Genomic DNA, 24,270 nt, shown 5'->3' with positions numbered 1-24,270 from the left:
TATAATAACTAGTTTAATAGACCTAAAAGAAAGAGCAAACACCTCCATCAATAGTATTTATTTTATTGGCAAACAACAACATTAGATGTTGAGGGACCCAAAAGGGTTCAATGATCGATCACAACTATCAACCAACTAACGAGGGAATTGATGAGAGTAATTAGAGTAAAGGGTATTTTCATTAACGAGTCAACTCACGAGTTAACAAGTAGAGCTTGGAAAATCTCAAGTTTGGCTTGTTATACTTTATGAGCCTTATTTTAAGTTTTAGTTCAAGTCAGACTCAAGTAAAAGTTGAACTGAGCCGAACTCGAATGATTTGCGAGCCAGTTTTGCTTGGTGCCACCCCTAATGGTAGAGGCTATAGATGGGATAATCATGATAAAATATATTATAACTATGACAAGATTTGGTATATTTCTACACATGCTTGGAGCATGTTGATAAGCAGGCTTAGCCCAACAATAGTGTAACTCCAAGTTCGGCGAGTTGTTATGGAGATATACTTTTATTGTAAATTATTATAAAAATAAAAAAATCACTATAAGTCAGTATCAAAACACAAGAAAAATTGAATGTAATATTTTTTTTTGTTTGATCCAAACTTTTTAATGTGTGTTTTAGGGCATGAAAAAAGTTTAAGCCAAACTCCTCTCACAAAAAGTTGATAGAAAATTCAGTCTTCTATTACCCCAACAAGAGTAGTAGGAGAAAAATAGATAAACGAAATAACAAAATAGAAAAAATAGTGAGAGAAATTTTTTTAATTAGAAGATAAAATAAAAAAAATTGTTAAAGAAAAATAATATCTCTATCATTTTCTTTTCTTTAAATGACAGAAAAGTTCTTCCATGATCACTCTCTTTAAGAGAAGAAACACATAATATTCCAAACATTTATTTGGTTAACCAAAATGGCAAACATTCTTCAATCCAATTTTTTGCTCTTCAATATCTCTTACTTGCATACTCAACTAGTTAGCCATCTTTTTTTTAGTGAAACCTAGTCTTGGTCTTCTTACTCTTCTTTTGTTGGCTTTTTGCTTGCTTCCATTTCCTTTATGTCCTTCTCAAGACTAAAAAACATAAAGTTTTCCATTGACACTTTAATGGAGATGGTTTCCACCATGTTGAATAATAATGTACCATAGACAAGACATTAAATGAGATATACTCATGGAAAAGCCTCCTTCTTAGCAGCCTCTTAGCATGAGTCACATTAAGGTCATCTTCTCATATGGATCCCACATGATGTGATGGAAAACAAACCTAAAGTGTTATTAGGAGGAAACCATGTTACTTAGAGATTCTTGGTTGAGTCATGATTTCATTTTCCATAGGACAATTCTCTCCAATAACACTTTAGGTTTCTATGAGTATTTTCGATCGATCTAGATTTGAGAGATAGCAAGACAATTCTCTTGGGATCCAACTCTGATGACCCAAAGCAAATTTTAGTATTTTATGCTCCTAGTTGGTCTGTAGTCAAGGTTGGTGAACCATGTTTTGAACTAATATAATGGCAAGCTGTAAGATTCCCACCTCTAGCCATTCTTTTTAGTTATAAAATCAAAGGGGACCTGCATATTAGGTAAGAGTGGTCACTCTTTCTACCTCCTCATCATACCACATCATTTATATTTCTACTATAAGTCTATCTTCCCAAGTCTACATTGACTTCATTCATATTAATAGGTGGAATTTATTTTTCATTGATTTATTTTTTGTCAACTAATTATAATTTAAATCATTTTGAAACAACCCAACATATCGATTTAGTTTCTTCTATTCTTTCACTATTCATTGTAAACTTACACAAAATAGCTTTGAATATATTTTTTATTATGAAAAACCAGGACATTATACTATAAGGTCTGGTTGGCAACAAATCTAGAGGGTTTGGATATTTGTTTATTCACCTCTGTTCTTAATTTTAACTCTTTTTTTTTAATTTTTATGTTTTTAATTAATTTAAAATACAAGATCAATTTTAAAAAATACGCTCATTCACAATGATCAATATCACTCATGAAAGCAACTACATACAAAGAACACACAAGATTTTTAGGTAGTTTACAATCCTTCTATGGATTGCTAGTCGCCCTTCAGATGTTTTAGCACATTGAGGATTCACTAAGGGGGGGTTAGTCAACATGAAGGACGAGATGATCTTCAACCGCCCTTCAACACTTGAAGTCGTTAGTGGAGCACAGATAAAGTTTCATCTCGATGCAGGGGACGAAGGGGTCCTTCGTCTCCACGGTTTAATTTCGATCATTCGGAAGAAGACCTTCTTTGATCTTCTTTGAATCGAAGCACCCCCCCCCCCCCCCCCCCCCTCGCGCGTCGTTATTTCCCCCTCTCTCCCGCACTCCCTCTCTCCTCTCCGGCCACCGTCTCAGTTCCCTCTCGTCTCCGACCACAGAGAAATCCCCTTCCCATTCCCATAAAACCTCCCTTTTTTCGTCCCCTTCCGAACCCCACGTCCACCACCACCGCCAATCGCTATGGCAGCTGCAGCAGCGGCAACCTCCTTATCCCTTCTCTCTCCTCCCTCCCTCAAATCCTCCCTCTCCCTCTGATCCTCCTCCTGTCTCTGAATGCCCACCCCTATGTCCATCAGGGCCTTTTCCGCCCCCGTCCTCACTCAAGACAACCTCAAGAAACTCGCCGCTGATAAGGCCGTCGGCTACGTCAAAAGCAGTATGGTCCTTGGCCTTGGCATCGACTCCACTGCCGCTTTCGTCGTCGATAAAATTGGTCAGCTGCTCAAGTCCGGTCAACTCACTGATATTGTTGGAGTACCCATTTCTAAGCGCACGCAGGAGCAAGCCGCGTCTCTTGGCATTCCCCTCTCTGTTCTCGATTCTCACCCCAACATCAATCTTGCCATTGACGGCGCAGATGAAGTGGACCCTTTTCTCAATTTGGTCAAAGGGTGAGGTGGGGCACTTCTCCGTGACAAAATGGTGGAGGCGGCGTCTTGCAAATTAGTGGTCGTGGTCGACGAGACGAAGCTTGTGGAGGGTTTGGGAGGCAGCGGCTTGGCCATGCTTGTGGAGGTGGTTCAGTTCTGTTGGAAGTATAATTTGACGAGGTTTCAGGAGTTGTTCACGGAAAAAGGGTGCGACGCCAAGCTCAGGGTGGATTCAGATGGCAAACCATATGTGACGGATAACTCGAACTACATTGTGGATTTGTACTTCAAGACGCCAATTAAGGATGCTACAACTGCCGGAAAGGAGATTTCTGCACTTGAAGGAGTGGTGGAACATGGGCTTTCCTTGATATGGCCACTGCCGTTATAATTGCCGGGAAGGAAGGAGTGACTGTACAGACAAAGTGAAGGAGAAGTAGAGTCTAAATGGTTTCATCAGTACTACTTTCTTTTGCTTCACTTTTACTCAATTGAACTGAAATGGGGTCCTTGGTATCTCTGTATTTTTTTTCCAAGTTTTTCTGGGTTTTCTGACCCTTTTTGTTGACAAACTGGATGTGGGGAATAAAGGAGGATGATTTGTTGTATTTCAATGAAAATGTAGCCTTTATTGTAGATGAGGTCGCAAATTTTCACTTTTTTGTTTCAAGTTTTGCCTTTGAATCGTAGCACTGGAACTCTCTTTTTGACATGGAGGGTCTTTCTTCTATGCCTTTCGATCTTTATTTAGAGAACGATTAACTTCCAGTAATTGTTGTTTTCCCTTTGTGCAGTATCTATGTGAATTAGACATCCGAGTCTTCACCTGGATATTTTTTAGCTGACTGAAGCTTTCTTCGTTCATGACTTACAAGGTTTTCACTGGATTTATACTTCCAGACTTGTTTTAAAACAGAAAGCTTGAAATCTGTTCCACAATCAAGGAGCAATACTGATCCTTCAACCCCAAGTTTTAGCACAACAAGTCTCTGTATCTTTTGTGAAACAGATTGCTATAATTCAAATCGAAAGGGAAACTGATTTAGTTAATGAAAAGAGTGTGTCTGTTAATTGGGAGGGACAATCCTTTGATTGCAAATATAAGCATCAGATTCTGTCTTAAGGTTGATGATCCTTTCTTCCATGTCCTTCCCTTCTAAAGGAGGGAGAAAACCCAGAACTTTTAATGCACCAGGGCAGTATTCTACCCTCTGTATATGTCATATATGGATTTAATTTTCCCGTCTTCTGATATACTACTTCCTGTAAGACATCAACGTGTTCCCTTCTCCATTGGAAGTATATTTCCTGAACAGAGAGTTACAGGCAGGTCCTAATATGAAAAAGAGATGACACTTGACCCTGCTTGCACTTGCCCTTCATCTGTAAGTGGTCTTACTCCTTGTCTAGCATTTGCATTCCAAAACATGTTTTGATCCTCCGTTTTGATTTTTAATCTCCATGACATGTGTATCAATAGGTTCATTTTCTTATATTCTCTGAATTAATTCGAAGTAATTAATACCATGCAAATCTATCTTATGTTATTAATATAATACTTTTTATTTATTAATCAGAATTTTTTTATTTACTCTATTGTATTAGTGATTTAATAGTGGTAATTAAAATATTATTTTCTCAAACACTTTGTGTAATTAACTTATTTTTATAATTAATAAAATCAATGGTTTTAAATTTCTAAGATGAAGATGAAGTTGTCCACACTAATACCTATTTCGAAGATTTCGAAGATGAAGTTGTCCACACTAACACCCATTTCGAAGATGAAGATCATGTAAATGCATAAGATGAAAATGAAGATCAAGATCAAATTTTCATTTTGTTGACTAACCCCCCCCCCCCAGCTTGGGTTGCCATACGACATCTACAACAAATCGTCTCTAATATTAATTACAATACTACCCTATAGAAGATGATCATTTGCGAATGGATTCTCAGAGCTACTTTTGAGAGTAATCCAGCAGCATATTTCAGTCTGCTGCGTGCCTAAGTTTGATTCCAACGATTTGATCTAAGTTGTGAGCTTTTATCTTGTATTATGATCTCGGTGGGTGATCACAATGTTTGGTTGAAGGGTTTTAGGGTCCTCTGTGTTTCTTCGTACTTAGAAGTTTGGTTTTGGTGATCATAAAGTTTGGTATAGCTTTTATCTTCTACACTTTTTGCTTTTTTCATGGTGCAGATTCATCTTTCTTCTTTTCTAGAATTAATTAATTAAAGGAAACTACTAGGTGAGCTTTCCACCATATCGAACAATAATGTACCAAAAACAAAACATTAAATATTGTTTTATCTTTCTGAATCACGTCATGGATTTAGCTGGTCAAGGGAGTTGTTCTCGCAAGTTTTGGTTCAGTTTAACATCATCGGACAGAAAATCTCCAGGCTTCTTCAGTAAATCTCTTCATAGCCTCGGGACGATCACAATCGTTCTTCTGCTCACTTTGAACGATTCCGGTGATCCATGTCTCTTAAACATTAAAGATTGGATCTTCTTTAACGGATGAAGCATAATCGATTTTGATACATAACATACGAAAAGGAGATTTGGGATTTTACAGAAGCTAGCAACAACGATTCAACCATCTCTTATTACAAACTAAGAAAACACACAAAGGATTGGATAAGCTCCATCTGTCCTCCACAAACCTGCAGACATGTAGAGACGATTTTTCATCCGGGACAGGAGATGATCATCGCTAAGATAACATTAACAGCGGCATGTCAACTTCTTCAACAGGTTCTTCATCTTTTTCTCCTTCTTTCTTATTATCTTTCTCCGGCTGTTCAAAATCCAGAAACCCAGATGACGACAGTATCAACGATGCACCCCAAGCAATGAAAATAACGCCGACCACCGTGACCATGAGACCAACGCCGAGCACTGCGGCGCCCCCCACTATCTTAGCCTCCCGCAAAATCTTCTTCATTCTGCTATCCGTCGCAGCGGTGGATGCCGTTGTAGTATCGCTCTTTGCGGAGGGAACTTTGGCATCGTCGAGGTAATCCATCTGTGTTTTCCTCTGGTGAGTGGACTGAGAAAGTGCAGGTGGCCTAGTCAAATAAACATCTCACCTGCTCCCGTAGACTTCAGAGCACTCCGGCAATCATTTGAGATAGTACCTGCATAGGGGGGTTAGTGCACAACGTAACTGCCGACGAAAATGCAATGAAAAATATTTTCCTAAAGTACTTTTTGTGGTAGCGTGCGTAATAAAAAGTGCATTGTAAGGGCACAATGAAAATTGTGGTGTACAGAGTATATAAATTATTTATTAAATAAAATATTATGATATATTTCACTATAGAAAATTAAATTAATATTAGTTAATAAATAAAATATATTACATAGTGTACTCCTCAAATATCGTAATAATAAAAATAAAAATAATACAAATATAATTCAATCACTTTTTTAATATAAAAATTTATATATTTTCGTATAAAAATAAAATATAAAAAATATTTAGTGACATTAAAACATAATAGTCATTAATTTTGCCACATCTAAATTGCTAAAACATCTCGATAATATGATGCTCTTGTAAATTGTAGTGCGGACTCTCTCTGAGTACGTGCGACTAAAATAAATTACTAAAATAAATAAATAAATAAATAAATAATAACATAAGTTAATATAATAAATAAATAAATTATTTTTTAATAACATAAGATATATTTTAACATTAAAAACCACTAATTTAATATAATAAAAAATTAATATATATTTATCAATAACATAATATATGTTTATATATTATTAATTAATAAGATATTATCACAAAATTTTAAACCATTGGTTTAATTAATTATAGTAATGGGATAATTAAAACAAAACAATTTATCAAATATTTAATTTAATATTATTTTAATTATAATTATTTAATCAATAATTTAATATAGTAATTATAAAATAAATATATTAAATAAATAAACATAATTATATAGTAATTATTAAAATAAATATATTTAATAACTACGGTAAGTGAAATACAATGCACTTTCCGAGCGCACTAACTGGCCCATGTCACAATCCAACTACTTGGATATGATCTGGACCATTAGACTCAGCAAATGATATTTCAATTCTTACACCGAAGGTGTCTGAAATAAAAGATATTTCAATTCCCATCATTGATCATTGTGCTAGGAGGAATCCAAAAACCAGAGATCATCCTAAAATATTGAACAAAAGTGACGTAAACGTTTCTGTAACCGTAAAAATCTTCATTTTTCCAGCTATCAAACATCATCAACTACAAGCTCACTAAATTAAAGAACAGAAAAGAAACTCATCCAGAAAACCCAGATGGTAGTAAACCCAGATGGTCTTCTTTATTGATCCCTTTTTATCTTTCCCTGCTCCCCCATTTCTGCTGCAAATTCATTTCAGTTCTTACCCCGAAGGTCTCTGAAATAAAAGATATTTCATTTAAAACTATTTATTTACTTGAATAAAGAGAAAGATAACTCTGTAACAAAAAAAAAAGTTTACTATTCAAATTTTATTGAATAGACCCAATTCCCTTTCTGATACTTGTTCTTCTTCTTCATTTCACCCAAACTAGAGATCTCTTTGTTCTTGCAGGAAAAAATGGTGAGAAAAAAAAATCACCCCTACCCCTGATGGCATCTAGTCTGGAAAGGGTAAAAAATAAAAACCCAAAATTAAGGTATCGCACTTCCGATCACTTTGACGTCTCACTTTCCTAACTACGATTCCTGCAATCCATCGTTCTAAAATAATAAACTTCGCCGACTGTTGGGCCTCTGGTTTTCATTAATTTTCCTGCAATCCATATTCGATATGGACTCATAAAAAGATAAAAAGAAGATTTGGCATTAACAAAAACAAGCATAATCGATATCGATACCTCAAATAAGGAAAGGTGATTTGGGAATTACAGAAACAGCATCAACGATTCAACCATCTCTTTTACATACTATAAGCTGCTTGATTAAGAAAACACACAACAGATAAGCTTGGGTTGAAGAACCCTACATACAGAAGACGACGGTGAGGCCTGGGGACAGATGTAAGAGGGTTCAACGTAAAGCACGGGCGGCTTTCTTCCTCTCGCGATGTTCACGGAAATAATCACGGGCGTTAGGTTCGAATTCACTTCTGGGTATATAACCTACTTCACCAGGTCTCTTCATCATTTTCTCCTCATCCTTCTTCTCACCTTCTTCAGGCGGTCCAAAATCCGGAGACGCAGATGCCGCCATTATCGCCAACGCACCGAAAGCCACGAGCCCAACGCCGGCCACCGCGACGATCCCTACTTTCCCGGCCGTCCGCAAAATCTTCTTGATCCGGCTTTCCCCCACTTCAGCGGCGGGGGGGATTTCAACGTCGGCCTTCTCGGGCGGCAGAGAGATCCAGGTGGCGTTCGGGAGCTCCTCCATTTTGTCCCCGTCGGTGATCCCGGACAGAATTTTGACATCGTCGCGGTAAACCATCTTTGCGTATCAGACACTCCTGATGATTCTGAGCTCTGCAACTGCGAGTCTTGGTCACCGGTGAGTGAGTGAAGAAGATGCAGATCATTTCTGTGGTCTATGCTTTATAAAAGCAGAAAGCGCCGTGGGTGAAAGAAACATCTCACCTTTGGATGACAGTAGGAACTTCCTTCGCTACTAAGGCTATCCTTTAATGGCCGTCCGTAAGATAATTCTGTGCTGCCATTGGCCGGAACGAAGGAATCGTTTACTTTTCCTACATGATTTCGTACTATCGGACACCCACTATCAAAAAGCTTACGAGGAATCTCTCTTTTGGACAAGAGCTATCTCACAAGAACAAAAACTTTAAAATAAATTGGGATTTTTTGTTGAACATTCATCAATCCTTGAGCAAGTTTTTGGCACACTCGCTCTCGTTCATTATTAATTTGGTTCATCATTAAATATTTTTGTTTAATTTTTTTATTTTTTATTTTTTATAATTAATTAAACTAAAGAATTTAAAATTTTATGAAATTTATTATTAATTTAGACTTAAAACTATCTTATGTTGTTAATAAAATTAATTAATTAATTAATTATTATATTTATTACTATATTAAAATAGTTATTTAAAATATTGTTAAAGTAAGCAATTGATCAAGTATTTTTTTCATTATTTTATTTTTTATCATTAATTAAACTAATGATTTTAATTTTTTTGAAAATATATTAGTAATTTATACTACTAAAAATTTATCTTATTTTAATAATATATTATTATATTTATTTATTATTTTTATTATTTTTATTAAATTAGGGATTTAAGAGTGGTAATTAAAATATTATTAAAGTAAGCAATTAATCAAGTAATTTTTTTAATTATTCTATTTGTTATCATTAATTAAACTAATAATTTTTATTTTGTGGAAATATATTATTAATTTATACTCAGTAAAATTCTATCTTATGTTATTAATAAAATATTTATTTATTTATTTATTATATTACTATATTAAATTAGTGATTTAAGAATAGTAATTAAAATATTGTTAAAGTAAGTAATTGATCAAGTATTTTTTTAATTATTCTATTTTTTATCATTAATTAAACTAATGATTTTTACTTTTGTGAAAATATATTATTAATTTATACTATTTAACATATATCTTATGTTATTAATAAAATAAATATATTATTTATTATATTATTAATATATTTTAATACTATATTAAATTAGTTATGAGGGTAATAACCATTGTTTGTTTCTTCGTCTTCTTGAAGATTCAAAAGATGGCAAGGCTATGGTAGGCTGAAACCAAAGACTCGCAATGCTCCTTAAACCATTTATCAGTTCATAACCAGGTGAAATCGATTTTAAATTTTTTGACGGAAAAGTTTTAATGAGAAAGTTTGATTTAATAAACAGTAAAATCATGTCGTCCGATCTGCAACCAATTTTCCCACTGCACTGTTAATTTTCTACCATCAATTTCAAGAAAGATGAGTAAAATCTTTGAGCACCCAATAGAGTTTGAATTATCTTTCGCTGAAATGAACACAACAACAGAAGAAGTGAAGTGAACGTAACTGTAACTCTGAAAATCTTCATCTTCCTGCAATCATACATCACCCACTACAAGACCACAAAAAATTACAGAAAAGAAAAGAAAGTTTGTGCAGAAAACACAGATGGCCTTCTTTATTCTTTTTATCTTTCCCTGCTCTCCATTTCTGATGCAAATTCATTTCAATTCTTACCCCGAAGGCCTCTGAAGTAACCCTTGGGGTTCTGCTGGAAGCTCTTTCTGGGTATTCTGTCATTCCTTCCGGGGGCCTTCATCATCTTCACCGGAGGACCACCTCCGCCTGTGAAATACAACAAAATAACCAAAACAGCAAAGGCAGATGCCCACGGATGCAGCTTGATTTTCTCCACCAGAAACATGCTCGCGCTTTTCACCATCGGAAGACCTTCGCTCCTCGCTTTCTCCCACAAGATAATCCATTTTTCCCTCAGCAGAGGAAGACCCTCGCTCCTCGCTTTCTCCCACAAGATAATCCCTCTTTCCCTCAGCAGAGGAAGACCCTCGCTCCTTGCTTGCTCCCACACAGTACTCACTTTTTCCTTCATCAAAGGTAGAAGTTCATTCATCTTCTCCTGTAAATTAATCACCAAATACTTCTGCATAGGAAGAGTTTCGTTCACTCTTTGCTTATCAGACACTCCTGATTCTGCTCTCTGCAACTGCGAATCTTAGACACCGGTGAGTGAGTGAAGAAGCTGCAGCTCATTTCTGCGGTCTATGCCTTATAAAAGCAGAAAGCGCCGTGGGTGAAAGAAGCATCTCACCTTTGAATGACAGTAGAATTTCCTTCGCTACTAAGGCTTTCCTTTAATGGCCGTCCGGAAGATATTCTGTGCTGCCATCGGCAGGAATCCTAAGGGCGATTAATCAACAAACTTCATCTTCACTTCAAATTCATTTTATTCTTCAACATGAAATTCAACTTCAAAATTGGTATTAGTGTGACTGCCCCAAAATAAGAAAAATATTAAAAACAAAAAAACTAAGTAACTTGTAATAATATATTTAATTAAAACATAATAGTTAAACCCAGTACTATGTGAGCCAATTAACTTTGTATACGATTAATTATAAATAAATAAACAAAAAATTGATCAAATGTTAACTTTAACCCACTATATTTTTACGTATTATTACATCATCCGAAGGAAAAACAACACTAGAGGCGGATGGAGTACACGAAATTGCCTCGTCCAGAGGATAAGCAGCGGGTGAGAATAGGATTCGCAAGTTTTTTTTTTTTATAAAAAAAAATCGCACGTACGAGTTCCCACGTTGTGCGGAACGGGGTATCTTATTTCCCCCCTCAACTCAGGTATCTGAGGGTGTTCTGTGCTGCGCTGACGAGAGCCGTGGTCGGTTGATCTGACGACGGCAAGCGGTGGTAGGGGGTGATAGACGACTGGAGAGGGTTCAGAGCAACTGCTCTGGCTGGGGTACTACGAGACGAGGGAGAGGCTACGGGAGTCGACGATGACGGCAACGGGCGGCAGAAAAGGCAATGCACGGGGGGAAGGGTTAGGTGCGGTGGCGGTAGGGGCAGCGACGGCGAGAGGGAGAAGGGAAGTGAAAGCCAAGAGAGACAGGAAAAAATTTTTGGAGGCATAAGAGACGAAACATGAATTAGACACGGGTGCTCCACTTACGATGGATTTGCTACTCTGTACATTTGAACCGCGACTCGCTGGGTTAATCCGCTAATGGCGTAGGTGAACCTGAAGTGAGTTAATAATGCCAATTTAATCATAGATTTTTGTGTATAATTTAATTGTCATTAAATCACTTTAGTCAGATTTTATCTTATTATAAAATAAGATTCAAATAATATACTAAATATTAATATAATAACTATAATAATTTAATAAACATAATTTAACATATATATATATATATATATATATATATAAAATATATATAGATAATCTCTTCGTCTTCCAGCAAACAAACATCACCAACTACAAGACCACAAAAATTACAGAAAAGAAAAGAAAGTTGTGCAGAAATCACAGATGGCCTTCCGTATCGTTTTTATCTTTCCCCACTCCCCAATTATGCCTCAAATCCACTTCAGTTATTACCACGAAGGTCTCTGAAGTAACCCTTCGGGTTCTGCTGGAAGCTTTTTCTGGGTATTCTGTAATTCCTCCCAGGGGCCTTCATCATCTTCACCGGAGGACCACCTCCACCTGTGAAATACAACAAAATAACCAAAACAGCAAAGGCAGATGCCCACGGATGCAGCTTGATTTTCTCCACCAGAAACCTGCTCGCGCTTTTCACCATCGGAAGACCTTCGCTCCTTGCTTTCTCCCACAAGATAATCCCTTTTTCCCTCAGCAGAGGAAGACCCTCGCTCCTCGCTTTCTCCCACAAGATAATCCCTCTTTCCCTCAGCAGAGGAAGACCCTTGCTCCTTGCTTTCTCCCACAAAGCACTCACACTTTCTTTCATCAAAGGTAGAAGTTCATTCATCTTCTCCAGTAAATTACTCACCAAATACTTCAGCATAGAAAGAGTTCCGTTCACTCCTTGCTTCATCAGCTGGAGGAGTTGATCGCTAGCGTTCTCCATCGAATCACCCACTCCTCCCTTCGCTTGCACTTTCTGAGAATGTAAGAAGCTGCAGAACGAAACGGCGGACCCAAACACTAAAACAGCGATCGCGAGGCGCTTATTCTTGGTGACTGTGTAAGACGAAAAGAGTAAGAAATGACTCCTGAAGAAAGATTCCTGGTAGAAATTCTAGTATTGGGTATTCATTCTACACTAGAAAACAACGAACTCCTCTTGTTGCTGGATTTATAAAATTCAAACAAAGAAAACATTCAAGTGGAATGCTAGCTCTATTTTAAGTCTTTCTCATAAAATTTATTGGGGAAAATTGAGGCAGACGGTGGTAGATAGGGGTGGCATTGAACCGAGCCAAACTCGAATCTGTATATGTTAAAGTTTGGCTTGATCTGAATACTTCGAATTCGAGCTTGAGCCTAAAATTTTTAACTGAGTTTGAGCCCGAGCTCGAGTTGGGTTTGAGCTCCAACATACATTTAAAACTTTAAAAATAAATAAATAAATAAATAAATAAAGAGAATTTTGTGATGACCTTGGTACCATTGAACTGTAAGGTATCGTAGAGGAGTCTAAGACTTTGCAATGAAAAATACTAATGTATAATAATCAGTTTAATAGACTTAAAAGAAAGAGCAAACACCTCCATCAATAGTATTTATTTCATTGGCCAACAACAACATTAGATGTTGAGGGACCCAAAAGGGTTTAATGATCGATCGTCTTTGAAGTTTTAGGTAAATAAGAGCAACTATCAACCAACTAAAGAGGGAATTGATGAGAGCAATTAGAGTCAAGGGTATTTTCATTAACGAGTCAACTCACGAGTTAACAGGTAGAGATTGGAAAATCTTGAGTTTGGCTTTTTAAACTTAACAAACCTTATTTTAAGTTTTAGTTCAAGTCAGGCTCAAGTAAAAGTTGAACTGAGCCGATCTCGAATGATTTGCAAACCGGTTTGGCTTGGTGCCACCACTGGTAGTAGAGGCTATAGATGGGATAATCGTGATAAAATATATTATAACTATGATAAGATTTGGTATATTTCAACACATGCTTGGAGCATGTTGATAAGCAGGCTTAGCCCAACAATAGTGTAACTCCAAGTTCGGAGAGTTGTTATGGAGGTAGTATTTTTATTGTAAATTATTATAAAAAGAAAATTACTCACTATAAGTCAGTATCAAAACACAGGAAAAATTGAATGTAAATTTTTTTTTGTTTGATCCAAACTTTTTAATGTGTGTTTTAGGGCATGAAAAATTTTTAAGCCAAACTCCTCTCACAAAAAGTTGATAGAAAATTCAGTCTTCTATTACGCCAACAAGAGTAGTAGGAGAAAAACAGATAAACAAAATAACAAAATAGAAAAAATAGTGAAAGAATTTTTTTTAATTAGAAGATAAAATAAAAAAAATTGTTAAAGAAAAATAATATCTCTATCATTTTCTTTTCTTTAATTGACAGAAAAATTCTTCAATGATCACTCTCTTTAAGAGAAGAAACACATAATATTCCAAACATTTATTTGGTTAAGCAAAATGGCAAACAAGCTTCAATCCAATTTTTTGCTCTTCAATGTCTCTTACTTGCATACTCAACTAATTAGCCATCTTTTTTTAGTGAAACCTAGTCTTGGTCTTCTTACTCTTCTTTTGTTGGCTTGTTGCTTGCTTCCATTTCCTTTATGTCCTTCTCAAGACTAAAAAACATAAAGTTTTCCATTGACACTTTAATGGAGATGGTTTCCACCATGTTGAATAATAATGTACCATAGACAAGACATTAAATGAGATATACTCATGGAAAAGCCTCCTTCTTAGCAGCCTCTTAGCATGAGTCACATTAAGGTCATCTTCTCATATGGATCCCACATGATGTGATGGAAAACAAACCTAAAGTGTTATTAGGAGGAAACCATGTTACTTAGAGATTCTTGGTTGAGTCATGATTTCATTTTCCATAGGACAATTCTCTCCAATAACACTTTAGGTTTCTATGAGTATTTTCGATCGATCTAGATTTGAGAGATAGCAAGACAATTCTCTTGGGATCCAACTCTGATGACCCAAAGCAAATTTTAGTATTTTATGCTCCTAGTTGGTCTGTAGTCAAGGTTGGTGAACCATGTTTTGAACTAATATAATGGCAAGCTGTAAGATTCCCACCTCTAGCCATTCTTTTTAGTTATAAAATCAAAGGGGACCTGCATATTAGGTAAGAGTGGTCACTCTTTCTACCTCCTCATCATACCACATCATTTATATTTCTACTATAAGTCTATCTTCCCAAGTCTACATTGACTTCATTCATATTAATAGGTGGAATTTATTTTTAATTGATTTATTTTTTGTCAACTAATTAAAATTTAAATCATTTTGAAACAACCCAACATATTGATTTAGTTTCTTCTATTCTTTCACTACTTATTGTGAACTTACACAAAATAGCTTTGAATATATTTTTTATTATGAAAAACCAGGACATTATACTATAAGGTCTGGTTGGCAACAAATCTAGAGGGTTTGGATATTTGTTTATTCACCTCTGTTCTTATTTTAACTTTTTTTTTTAATTTTTATGTTTTTAATAAATTCAAAATACAAGATCAATTTTTAAAAAATACGCTCATTCACAATGATCTATATCACTCATGAAAGCAACTACATACAAAGAACACACAAGATTTTTAGGTAGTTTACAATCCTTCTATGGATTGCTAGTCCACCCCTTCAGATGTTTTAGCACATTGAGGATTCACTAAGCTTGGGTTACCATACGGCATCTACAACAAATCGTCTCTAATATAAATTACAATACTACCCTATAGAGACTTACACCACTCAATTAACTACAACAATCAACTTACAATAGCATTCCCTCACTTAAATTTACTATAGTTAACTAGTCATAATAGCCTAGATCCCTAAAGGCATTTTACAGCTTCTCACTAGGTTATACAAGCCTACACAAAGATTTTTAGCAGCTCACTAGGCACATCAACCTATACACAAAAAGAATTTTTAACACTGCCTACCTAGACAAGGCCTTATGGCACACACAACTTCCCAACTTCTACTCCTTAGGGGGGGGGGGGGTTAGTCAACGGACATGAAATTTGAAGTTCATTTTCATTTTCATCTTCATCTTCATGTCAATTATCTACATTAACTTCATCTTCGAAATAGGTGTTAATGTGGACGATTTCATGTCCACTGGAAAACAGTTTCTAGTGTTAGTGCCCCAAATGAGAAAAACGTGGAAAATAAGAAAATTAGTAACTTGTAATAGTATATTTAATTAAAATATAATACTTAAAACATTAAATTCGGTAAAATAAACATTATTACTACACGAATAACTAATTTAATGTATAACTAAAATATATTAATATACTAATTAATTGAATTATATATTATATTAGTTAATGATTATTGTTTATTGTACATTAATACAGTAATTGTGTGAGCCAATTAACTGCGCACATGATTACTCATAAAAAATAAATAAATAACATTAAAAAAACATAAACAAATATAATACAATTAGTTATTAATTTATTGATAATATATGGTATTCGTTAACATAAAAAAATCATGATTAAACAAGAACTTTAACACACTATATATTTTTACGTATTCTTAATTAATAATATTTTCCATTAAATTTAAAACCATTGATTTTATTAATAATAAAAATGAGTTACTTAAACCAAGTGCTTGAGTTAACAATATTTTAATTACCTTCTGAAATTTACGGAAAATCGAAGCCGAATGGGGAAATCGATGCTTAATCAAAGTAGAAATTAAGCAATCGATGCCCAAATGTCAAAATCGAAGAAAATCAAAATCGAAATGGGGGAAATCGAACGAAATCGGAAGGTATTTTGAGGGAAAAGAGAATAGCAAGAGAGAGAGAGAAGTGTTACGATATGTTAAAATGTATATTAAATGTAATTTATGTTCATAATTGTTGTATACTTTGGGTTATGTACATAGGGTTATTAGATTAGGCTTAATGGGATCGGTGGTATTGTATTTGGGCCCATGGGCCATTTTGTATCAGGAAAACCTAAATCTTAAATACATAATGAAAGGGGGAAAAACTCCAACGGAAACATGTTTCCTTCGTCGCTCGTGTTCTTTGTGTTCGCCGTGAAACCAGAGAGCCCAACGCTCTCTCTCGTTGGTGTTTTGGACTGTTCCGTCAGTCCCGTGAGTTTCGTCAGAATCGACGGGCCGTGCTGGTTTGACGATAAACCTGATGGAGGTAATTCCACATATCTGCTGCAGTTTTGTAGGGCCTCAGATTAAGGACTAGGTGAGGCTCAATGGATCCAAGTATCCAAGTCATGACTCTAGCATTCAGAATGATCCATTTTGACAATGCATCAACATCGCCAGGTGCCGGATCACTACCATCAATATGTCCCCATAAACCCTTTCCTTGAACGAATAACCGAAACTGAAATTCCCAAGCATTGTAGTTCTTGCCCGTGAACCGAATAAGATAAAAATCTAACTTGTCTGCTGACATGATAAGATTGGATCCAACAAAATTCCTGATCTACCCCTGCAATATCTTAATTCCAAGTATACCCCCACTTTTTGGAAATTCCAAATAGACCCCTACACTTTTAGAAATTCAAGATTTGCCCCCAAATTATCAGAAATTCGAAATATACCACCACACCTTCAGAAATTCGAAATACACCCCCACAGTTCATAAATTACAGATTTACCCCCCAAAATGTCAAATATTCTAAATTGACCACAAAACCTTCAAAAATTGCAAATCAGCCCCAAAGTTTTTTAAATTGCATAATGACCTTATGCCAAATAATTCCTCTTAATCGAACCAATGCGGGAAAAAAAATCGTACCTTTCTTTTCCCCTTCCGGCGAGAACCCCCGTCCCGGCAACGGAACCACCAATTGTAGCTTCTACGACAACGGAATCGCCGGTGGAGGTTTTTCGACAACTTTTCTGAGCTCCTACAAGATTTTCTGACAACCCCCGAAAGCACCCCTTTCGTTTCCCCTTCCCGAGAACCCCCTTCCCGGCAATGGAACCGCCCGACAAGATTTTCTGACAAACCCCGAAAGCGCTACCGAAAACAGAGTCATCGGACAACGCAAGTCATCGGGCGGTCAATCTTCGGACAAATCTAGCTCTGATACCATGTCAAACACCTAGCAACTTCCCAACAGGTCACCCATCCTACGATTACTCTCGCTCAGGCTCGCTAAAATTCAAAGTTCTTAGTCAAATACCTAGCCAATACAACCCGAAAAAACTAGCCGTTTAAGGTGCGGAAAGCCAAATATCTAACCCATCAGTGGACCAGAGGCGAACGGAACCTAACCTAAGTAGACCGAAGCCACCTAGCTCTGACACCCACCCCGCCTTTTCTGGAGCCGTCTCTCACGGGATTCGAACGGCGGACCTGGCGTGCCTAACTCTGATACCATGACAGCGGCTAGCTAATACAACGTAACAGACCAATCTGTTAGGTGCAGAAAGTTACGGCCTACAAGAGTGGACAAAACCACTCTGACAAGAAGGAGGTGGGAGGGCGAAAGGGAGATGAGAGGGAGAAGAGAGACAGAAGAAATGGAGGTCGAGAGGGATAAGAGAGAGAGGGAGGGAGACCGGAGAGCGAGTCCAAGAGAAGAGAGGGAGTCACGAAGACGAAAGAGGAAGTGCGGGAGAGAGGACCAACAAAATGAAAGTAGAAGATCGAGAGACGGAGGCCGGAGAGCGAGTCCGAGAGAAGAGAGGGAGAAGAGACCTCGGGGGCGCAGGGAGACTAGAGAGGGGGTGCGGGAGAGAGGGAGAAAAAAATGAAAATGAGAAGAGAGAGAGAGGGGGAAAAAAAACGTGGAGGGTTCGAACCCAACGTTTACTTCATCTGGATGATTGGTAAAAAGGGTTGGAAACCAGATTCCATAAATTATAACGTGGAGATGATGTCCCGCTTCATCTTAATCATCGAGATGACTTGAAGTCTGGCGTTTCACTACCGATGTCAGGAGATGAACTGAGTAATGTGACTGAAGTTCATCTTCATCTTCAAGTTGACTAACCCCCCCCCCCCCCCTAGCTTTTCTCAAAGAATTACAATTTGGGGGGAAGACAATCTTACCTACTCAAGGCTTATTCATTTTCAAGGTGTTAGAGGTGTTAGATTTAGGATCCCATGTAGTGAGTAATAAATGAACTAGATTAAGGTGAAGAGAGTTACAAGAGGAAGAGAAAAAGATGAGATGACGAGTGAGAAGAGAAGGAGAAGAGAGATCGGCTAAGAGACAGAGAGAGAGAACTACATATAAGCATGTATTAATATGATTTGAAAACATAAGAAGTTACAAAACTGATCTCAAATGGTTGTCAATCACACAATTACTCATAATACCATGGTTGAATCAACTATGATCTTAAAATTACCTGTTACACGTTCAGCAAACTGAATCTAAATATTAGATAAGATTTAAATGAATAAGCATAAAAATACTTAACTCAATAACGAAACTTTCCTTTCATGTTTTGAAGAGGAAAAAACTCCTCAAATCAGCAGGTCGCCAGGAAATGTGAAGAGGTGGCAAACAAAAATGGGAGGAGAAGGAATTGGAAGCAAGGGATGTTGCAGAGTGGAACCTCGTTCATGTTCAAACGATTTGAATCGTTTTAGGGATTCAACACACGGAAGGTTTAGGAAATCAATTATTAGGGACTGTATTATGAAATGAAACTGAAAGCCTTAAACTGATCCTTCTCCACAAACCTCTTTCACCTCCATCTTCTCTTCCGATTATGCTTCAGGCATCAATCTCTTCTCCTCTATTCCCATCAAACTCCATTTTCTCCACCGAATCACCATCAAATTGTAAGTTTCTTTTTTTGCTCAATTAAATTTTTTTCCTGATATTGCCTAGTGTAATATATTAAATTTAGATATTAGATAGATACTAAATATAATATATATATTTTAAATATATTTTTTAAAGGAATAATTTAACGAAGATATTATAATTAACTGTAATTATTTATTTATGTTTTGTATATATGGTAGGCACAAATAGTATTGCACTAGTTGTTTGGACATTTCTTAAACACAAGCTATCTAACAAGGGGAATTTTATATAAAATATATTTAAAATATTTTTACTGTCATTTTGTTATCTATGTGACAATACAACTGGTCGAAGAATGGCGACGAGAATTAAGGGTCTATTTGGAACCCCATGGAAATAAAAAATAAGAATTTGACCATTATTATTTTAAAAACTAGTTAGTAAAAAGAAGAATTTGATCAATATATTATTTTTACTAATTATTTTTAAGAATAATTATGGTCAAATTTTCTTTTTTTTTTCTTTTCTAGGGATTCTAAACAGACCCTAAAGAAATATGAGGAGAAGGAAAAGAAAATCGAACATTTTTTTGCCATATGAAGAAATTTCTCTTTGCCACTTAAGTTTGAAGAAAGGCGAGTAAAGAAAGAGCAGTTCTTCCCCTTCCCCTTCGACGTTTTCTCGTTTGTTTTTTTTTCTTTTTTTTTTTCTTAGTTATGTAAGTGGATTGATAGAAGGATTACCTTAAAAAAATTAATAGTTGAATTATCTTAACCATAATTTATCATATAAAAAAACTAAAATCATAATTTTTAATCAATTTATCTCTTAAATATATTTTCATTTAATAAAATTGGGAAAATATTTAATAATTCATTTATTAGAGGAATCACATTGTCACAACTTCCTACACCTCCACGTCACGTGTACAAGTGAACATTTACATGTGAAGTTTTTGTTTTTCCTTCGATATCCTTAACTGGTTAAATGGTTCTCGTTTCCTTCTAGGACAGGCAAACCTACTTTCCTTGATTCCCACAGAAAAGGCAAGGCTCCTTTACCTTGTTCACGGTTTCGTGCGTCCTTGGAAAACCCTAATTATCTTATATAAGCCATCTCTGTTCCTTTTGTCCTCGTCTATCTGCTGATTTTGACAGCATCTCCTCTTTCGTTTCTTCATTTATTTCTCGGTATGTGTTAGATTCTCGATCAAATCTCGAACTATTCTTGTTTCTTCTGTTTGGGATTATTTTTCTCTCTATTATTGCTTTAATTTTAGTGCCATTGCGTTAATTCTGCCTTGGGATGCTGTTTTCATGTTTGAAGATCGCAGGGAACGGTTTCGCCATGGCAAAAAGCTCCTTCAAATTGGAACATCCTCTGGGTATTTTCTCTTTTCTCTGTGGTTTTCCTTGTTGCGGATTTTTTTTTATCAGATCTGTTTTGACTACTTATTTCTGGGGTTCTCTGCACTTTTTTTTTTTTATTACTGAAATTACGGATAGGGATTTTCCCTTTTCCTTTTTTTCTCTTTTAGGTATATCTGAGCATAAGTTCTAGGTGTGTTGGATTTATTAATATTTTTACTTATCTTATTCTTATTTTGTAAACTACATCATTATGCTCTGTTTGGGAACTTTGTAAAATGACCGAGAATTTCTATATAGTAATGACTCATTGTAATTCATATACTTTGTTGTTGAACCTGCTAACTATGATATATCAATTCTGGACTCATACTCGGGGCATTGGCATAGGCATGCCACTCAACAAGCCTTCGTAAACTCAATTCTATAGCTACCACGAGTACAGTTGATTCTGCATTAATTTGCCTTAAATAAGGTTTATGGCTTTACCAGTAGAGATGTATTAATCTTTTTAAATTACTTTAACCTTCTTGACTGATTCAAACTAAAAGTAGATGAAGAAAGAACCATTTAGTTGTTGCAATTACATATTTTTTGTTTTATTTTATTTTTTAGCTTGTCAGCTAATATTGTCAACGCCTAACACTAGGTGTCAGTCCATTTAACTTTCAAATTGAATCCAGTAAACAAGGTATTGGAGGTGCATGACTGGGTAGAGGAGCAATTATTGTTGATGGTATGTATAAGCAGATTGATATACATATCAGGTTGTATTTTGGTGGATCTGCATCAGAACCTGATGTGATTATTCGTTCGATCTTTTTCTTGTGACCCATTAGTTGGGGAAGTTGCTAACTGGGTTTGGGTCACTGGAGAGGATAACTGAAATAATCAGTATTCCAATTCTGAAGATGCTACATATTTTTACTACAGTATTGATCCCGGCTCTTCAGTTCAGAGGAGAAGAGATTTTCTCTTACCTGCAATGGAAGGATCTGTCTAGTTCTGACAGGCACCGATCCAAATGATCTAAAAACTCAATAACTATTTAATGTTTTCTTTCTGTTTGAGTTATTTTTTTTTATTTTTTTTGTTCTGTTGTTAACCCTTGCTTATACTGCCAGAATCAATAAATTTGACAGAGAAAAGGGAATCTGTATTTGATAACCACCCATCCAACTAGACATGCATATTAATGGCCTTAGGTAGTTGGCAAGATTTGTTTTTGAGTGATATACAACATCACTCATTTGTGTCATCCATTATCGCCTATGGCTCTAATCACATTAATATTGTGATACTCTCTGAAGGAATATGTCATACTGGTAACATCTGTAAGAGTTATCATACAGATTCCTTTGACCTCTGTTTTGTATCTCAAGTTATATAATTTTACAATGTCTTTTGCGAGTCTAGACGTATCTGTTCATTGTAATTTTTAAGTGTTTCAATCTGGGCCATTTTAGATGTTTACCTAATATTTCTTCATTATTTGTATCTTTTCTAAATTTTCATTGTGTTTGAAATCAGAGAGAAGGCAAGCAGAAGCATCTCGTATTAGAGAGAAGTATCCTGATAGAATTCCGGTAAGAATCAATAGAATTTTGTACCTTTTGTGTATTTCATCCTCATGTGATTGTATTTCTTATTCAAGTCTGCATGCAATCTAGGTCATTGTGGAGAAGGCTGAAAAGAGTGACATACCCGATATCGACAAGAAGAAGTGAGTTGGAGCTCTCTTTGCTTAAATTCCTTTTGGACATGTATCTGTGCTCCTTCTCTCTTCTTATCCAATGAATTACCCGTACCAAAAAAGTAAATAAAGGAGTAGCTTTCTGTCAAAATGCCTTAATACAATTGCCTACTTTAAATATGTTCTGCTATGTTTTTTTTTTAAATTACTCTTTTTCTGTTGTAGCTTTTCTCTACAGGAAAGACATGAAACATTGTTTGAGTCAATGCCCACTAGGGGGGATGGGGGTGTCTAGTGTGAAGACTTGGGTTCAAGTCTCTGAAGGAATAAAGGATGTAGTGTGCCAGTGAAATCAACATTAAAAAAAAAAAAAAAAAAAACGTCGACAATACGCATTATATTCATCTGAGTGGTCTTAGTAGCCATCCTCTCTGCTATATTTATTGACTTTTATCTTTTACATGTTGTACAATTGAGCACTCTATTTGCTTCTTATGGTCCATTTGTTTATCATATTTCTTTGAACACAAATTGTTTTCAAGGACAAGTTTTCAAGGTAGTTGACATGAGTTCGCTGGGACTGTCTTTGCCAAATTTGAAAAGGCAAAGTTAAAAAACATGCATATTACATAAAATCGTATGAACAGTGCACAGTGAATGAGGAAACTTTAGTCATTTTAAGGTTCTTGGAGCTGTTTAAAGGAAGGCTTAGTTTGTGTTGTCCTCTGGAGAAGAGAGACTTCCTCTTCTCAGTTGAGGAACCAATAAGACAGGTGGATGCGCAAACATGACATGAATGAAAGTGTCAATTAGAGGATTGATGTGAAAGTACCATAGTGATGGAGTTAGCTAGTGAGTGAGCAGCTCAAAGGAGGATTTATTCAGCTGGACCCTGTCTAAGTGTTGCTAACAACTGTTCTGCTACAAATGCAGGTACCTTGTCCCTGCAGATTTGACTGTAGGGCAATTCGTTTATGTGGTACGGAAGAGGATCAAACTGAGTGCTGAGAAAGCCATTTTTATTTTCGTCAAGAATGTATTGCCACCTACTGGTGAGGGGATTATCCATTGTTTTTCTAAAAAAGAAGACTCAGAAACAATAACTCAGTGTTGCAGAATTTTTTGTTTGCCTTAGCCTTATGTTAGTCAATTTAATTTTGCAGCTGCCATGATGTCTGCCATATACGAGGAAAACAAGGATGAAGACGGCTTTCTTTACATGACTTACAGTGGAGAGAACACTTTTGGGCTAACCTTTTAAGGCAGATGCCCTTGATCAAGTTGGTTCCACATTATTGCACATAAGACATGCAAACGTGTATATTCTTGGCTCCCTCAGATTTCTGTTTAGAATGTTCCCTGTCACATACTCTGCCTTCTTCAATTTCAGTCAACCTTTGCATCGTTGAATGTTACCTATATGGATCTTTCATAGCTTGTGAATCTTCTCATCATATAGAGTGAATGCCTTTGGAAACAGCTTCCTTTGGTTGCCCATCGCAGTAATGGTTGCAAGGCAGTCCAAGTCCAACGGGGCCTTCACCCGTTGGATGCATCTAAAAAAACTGTGATTTGGTATCGATTTAAAGAGCTAACGAAAGGCTAGAAATTACTGCTGGAAGTGACTCAGATAAGCATTGTCGTTTTGGGTGAATTGAGATGTGATTTTGGAATGAAAAAGCACTCTTATTGTAAGGCAAATTTCACTTCACAGAATTGGGAATGAAACCCCTAGGACTCTGAAATTTGATCATATTTCTTTTAACTGTAACTTGTTCATTTAAACATTGAAATGATTTAGATGTTCGTAATCTATCC

General features: G+C 36.0%; 1 protein-coding gene and 1 pseudogene across 2 annotated transcripts; both read left to right on the top strand.

The window, feature by feature from the left end:
* Positions 1 to 2,363: 2,363 nt before the first annotated feature.
* On the top strand, positions 2,364 to 3,535 carry LOC137942640 (probable ribose-5-phosphate isomerase 3, chloroplastic; annotated as a pseudogene).
* A 16,873-nt stretch (positions 3,536 to 20,408) lies between these two features.
* LOC137966895 (autophagy-related protein 8C-like) lies at positions 20,409 to 23,866 on the top strand. 2 transcript variants are annotated; one of them, XM_068813465.1, is made up of 6 exons: positions 20,409 to 20,582; positions 20,719 to 20,776; positions 22,290 to 22,345; positions 22,430 to 22,482; positions 23,386 to 23,504; positions 23,616 to 23,866. In XM_068813465.1, the coding sequence occupies exons 2-6, from the start codon at positions 20,740 to 20,742 to the stop codon at positions 23,711 to 23,713; spliced, it is 363 nt and encodes a 120-aa protein (XP_068669566.1). In that variant the 5' UTR covers positions 20,409 to 20,582; positions 20,719 to 20,739; the 3' UTR covers positions 23,714 to 23,866. The 2 variants fall into 2 exon arrangements, with proteins under 2 accessions (XP_068669566.1, XP_068669565.1); XM_068813464.1 differs by lacking the exon at positions 20,409 to 20,582 and having other exon boundaries at positions 20,683 to 20,776.
* Positions 23,867 to 24,270: the final 404 nt, after the last annotated feature.

Source organism: Aristolochia californica, unplaced genomic scaffold (genome assembly GCF_029961685.1).
Source record: "Aristolochia californica isolate CCGP_79_NKW_82.1479 unplaced genomic scaffold, dmAriCali1.0.hap1 SCAF_10, whole genome shotgun sequence".
NCBI lineage: Eukaryota > Viridiplantae > Streptophyta > Magnoliopsida > Piperales > Aristolochiaceae > Aristolochia > Aristolochia californica.
This window is presented reverse-complemented; position numbering and strand designations above follow the sequence as displayed.

Excerpts from the sequence above, each read along its gene's own strand:
- LOC137966895 (XM_068813464.1), top strand. The coding sequence starts at position 20,698 with ATGCTGTTTTCATGTTTGAAGATCGCAGGGAACGGTTTCGCCATGGCA. Across the intron at positions 20,777-22,289 it reads CAAATTGGAACATCCTCTGG|AGAGAAGGCAAGCAGAAGCA; the intron begins GTATTTTCTCTT and ends GTTTGAAATCAG. Across the intron at positions 22,346-22,429 it reads AGTATCCTGATAGAATTCCG|GTCATTGTGGAGAAGGCTGA; the intron begins GTAAGAATCAAT and ends CATGCAATCTAG.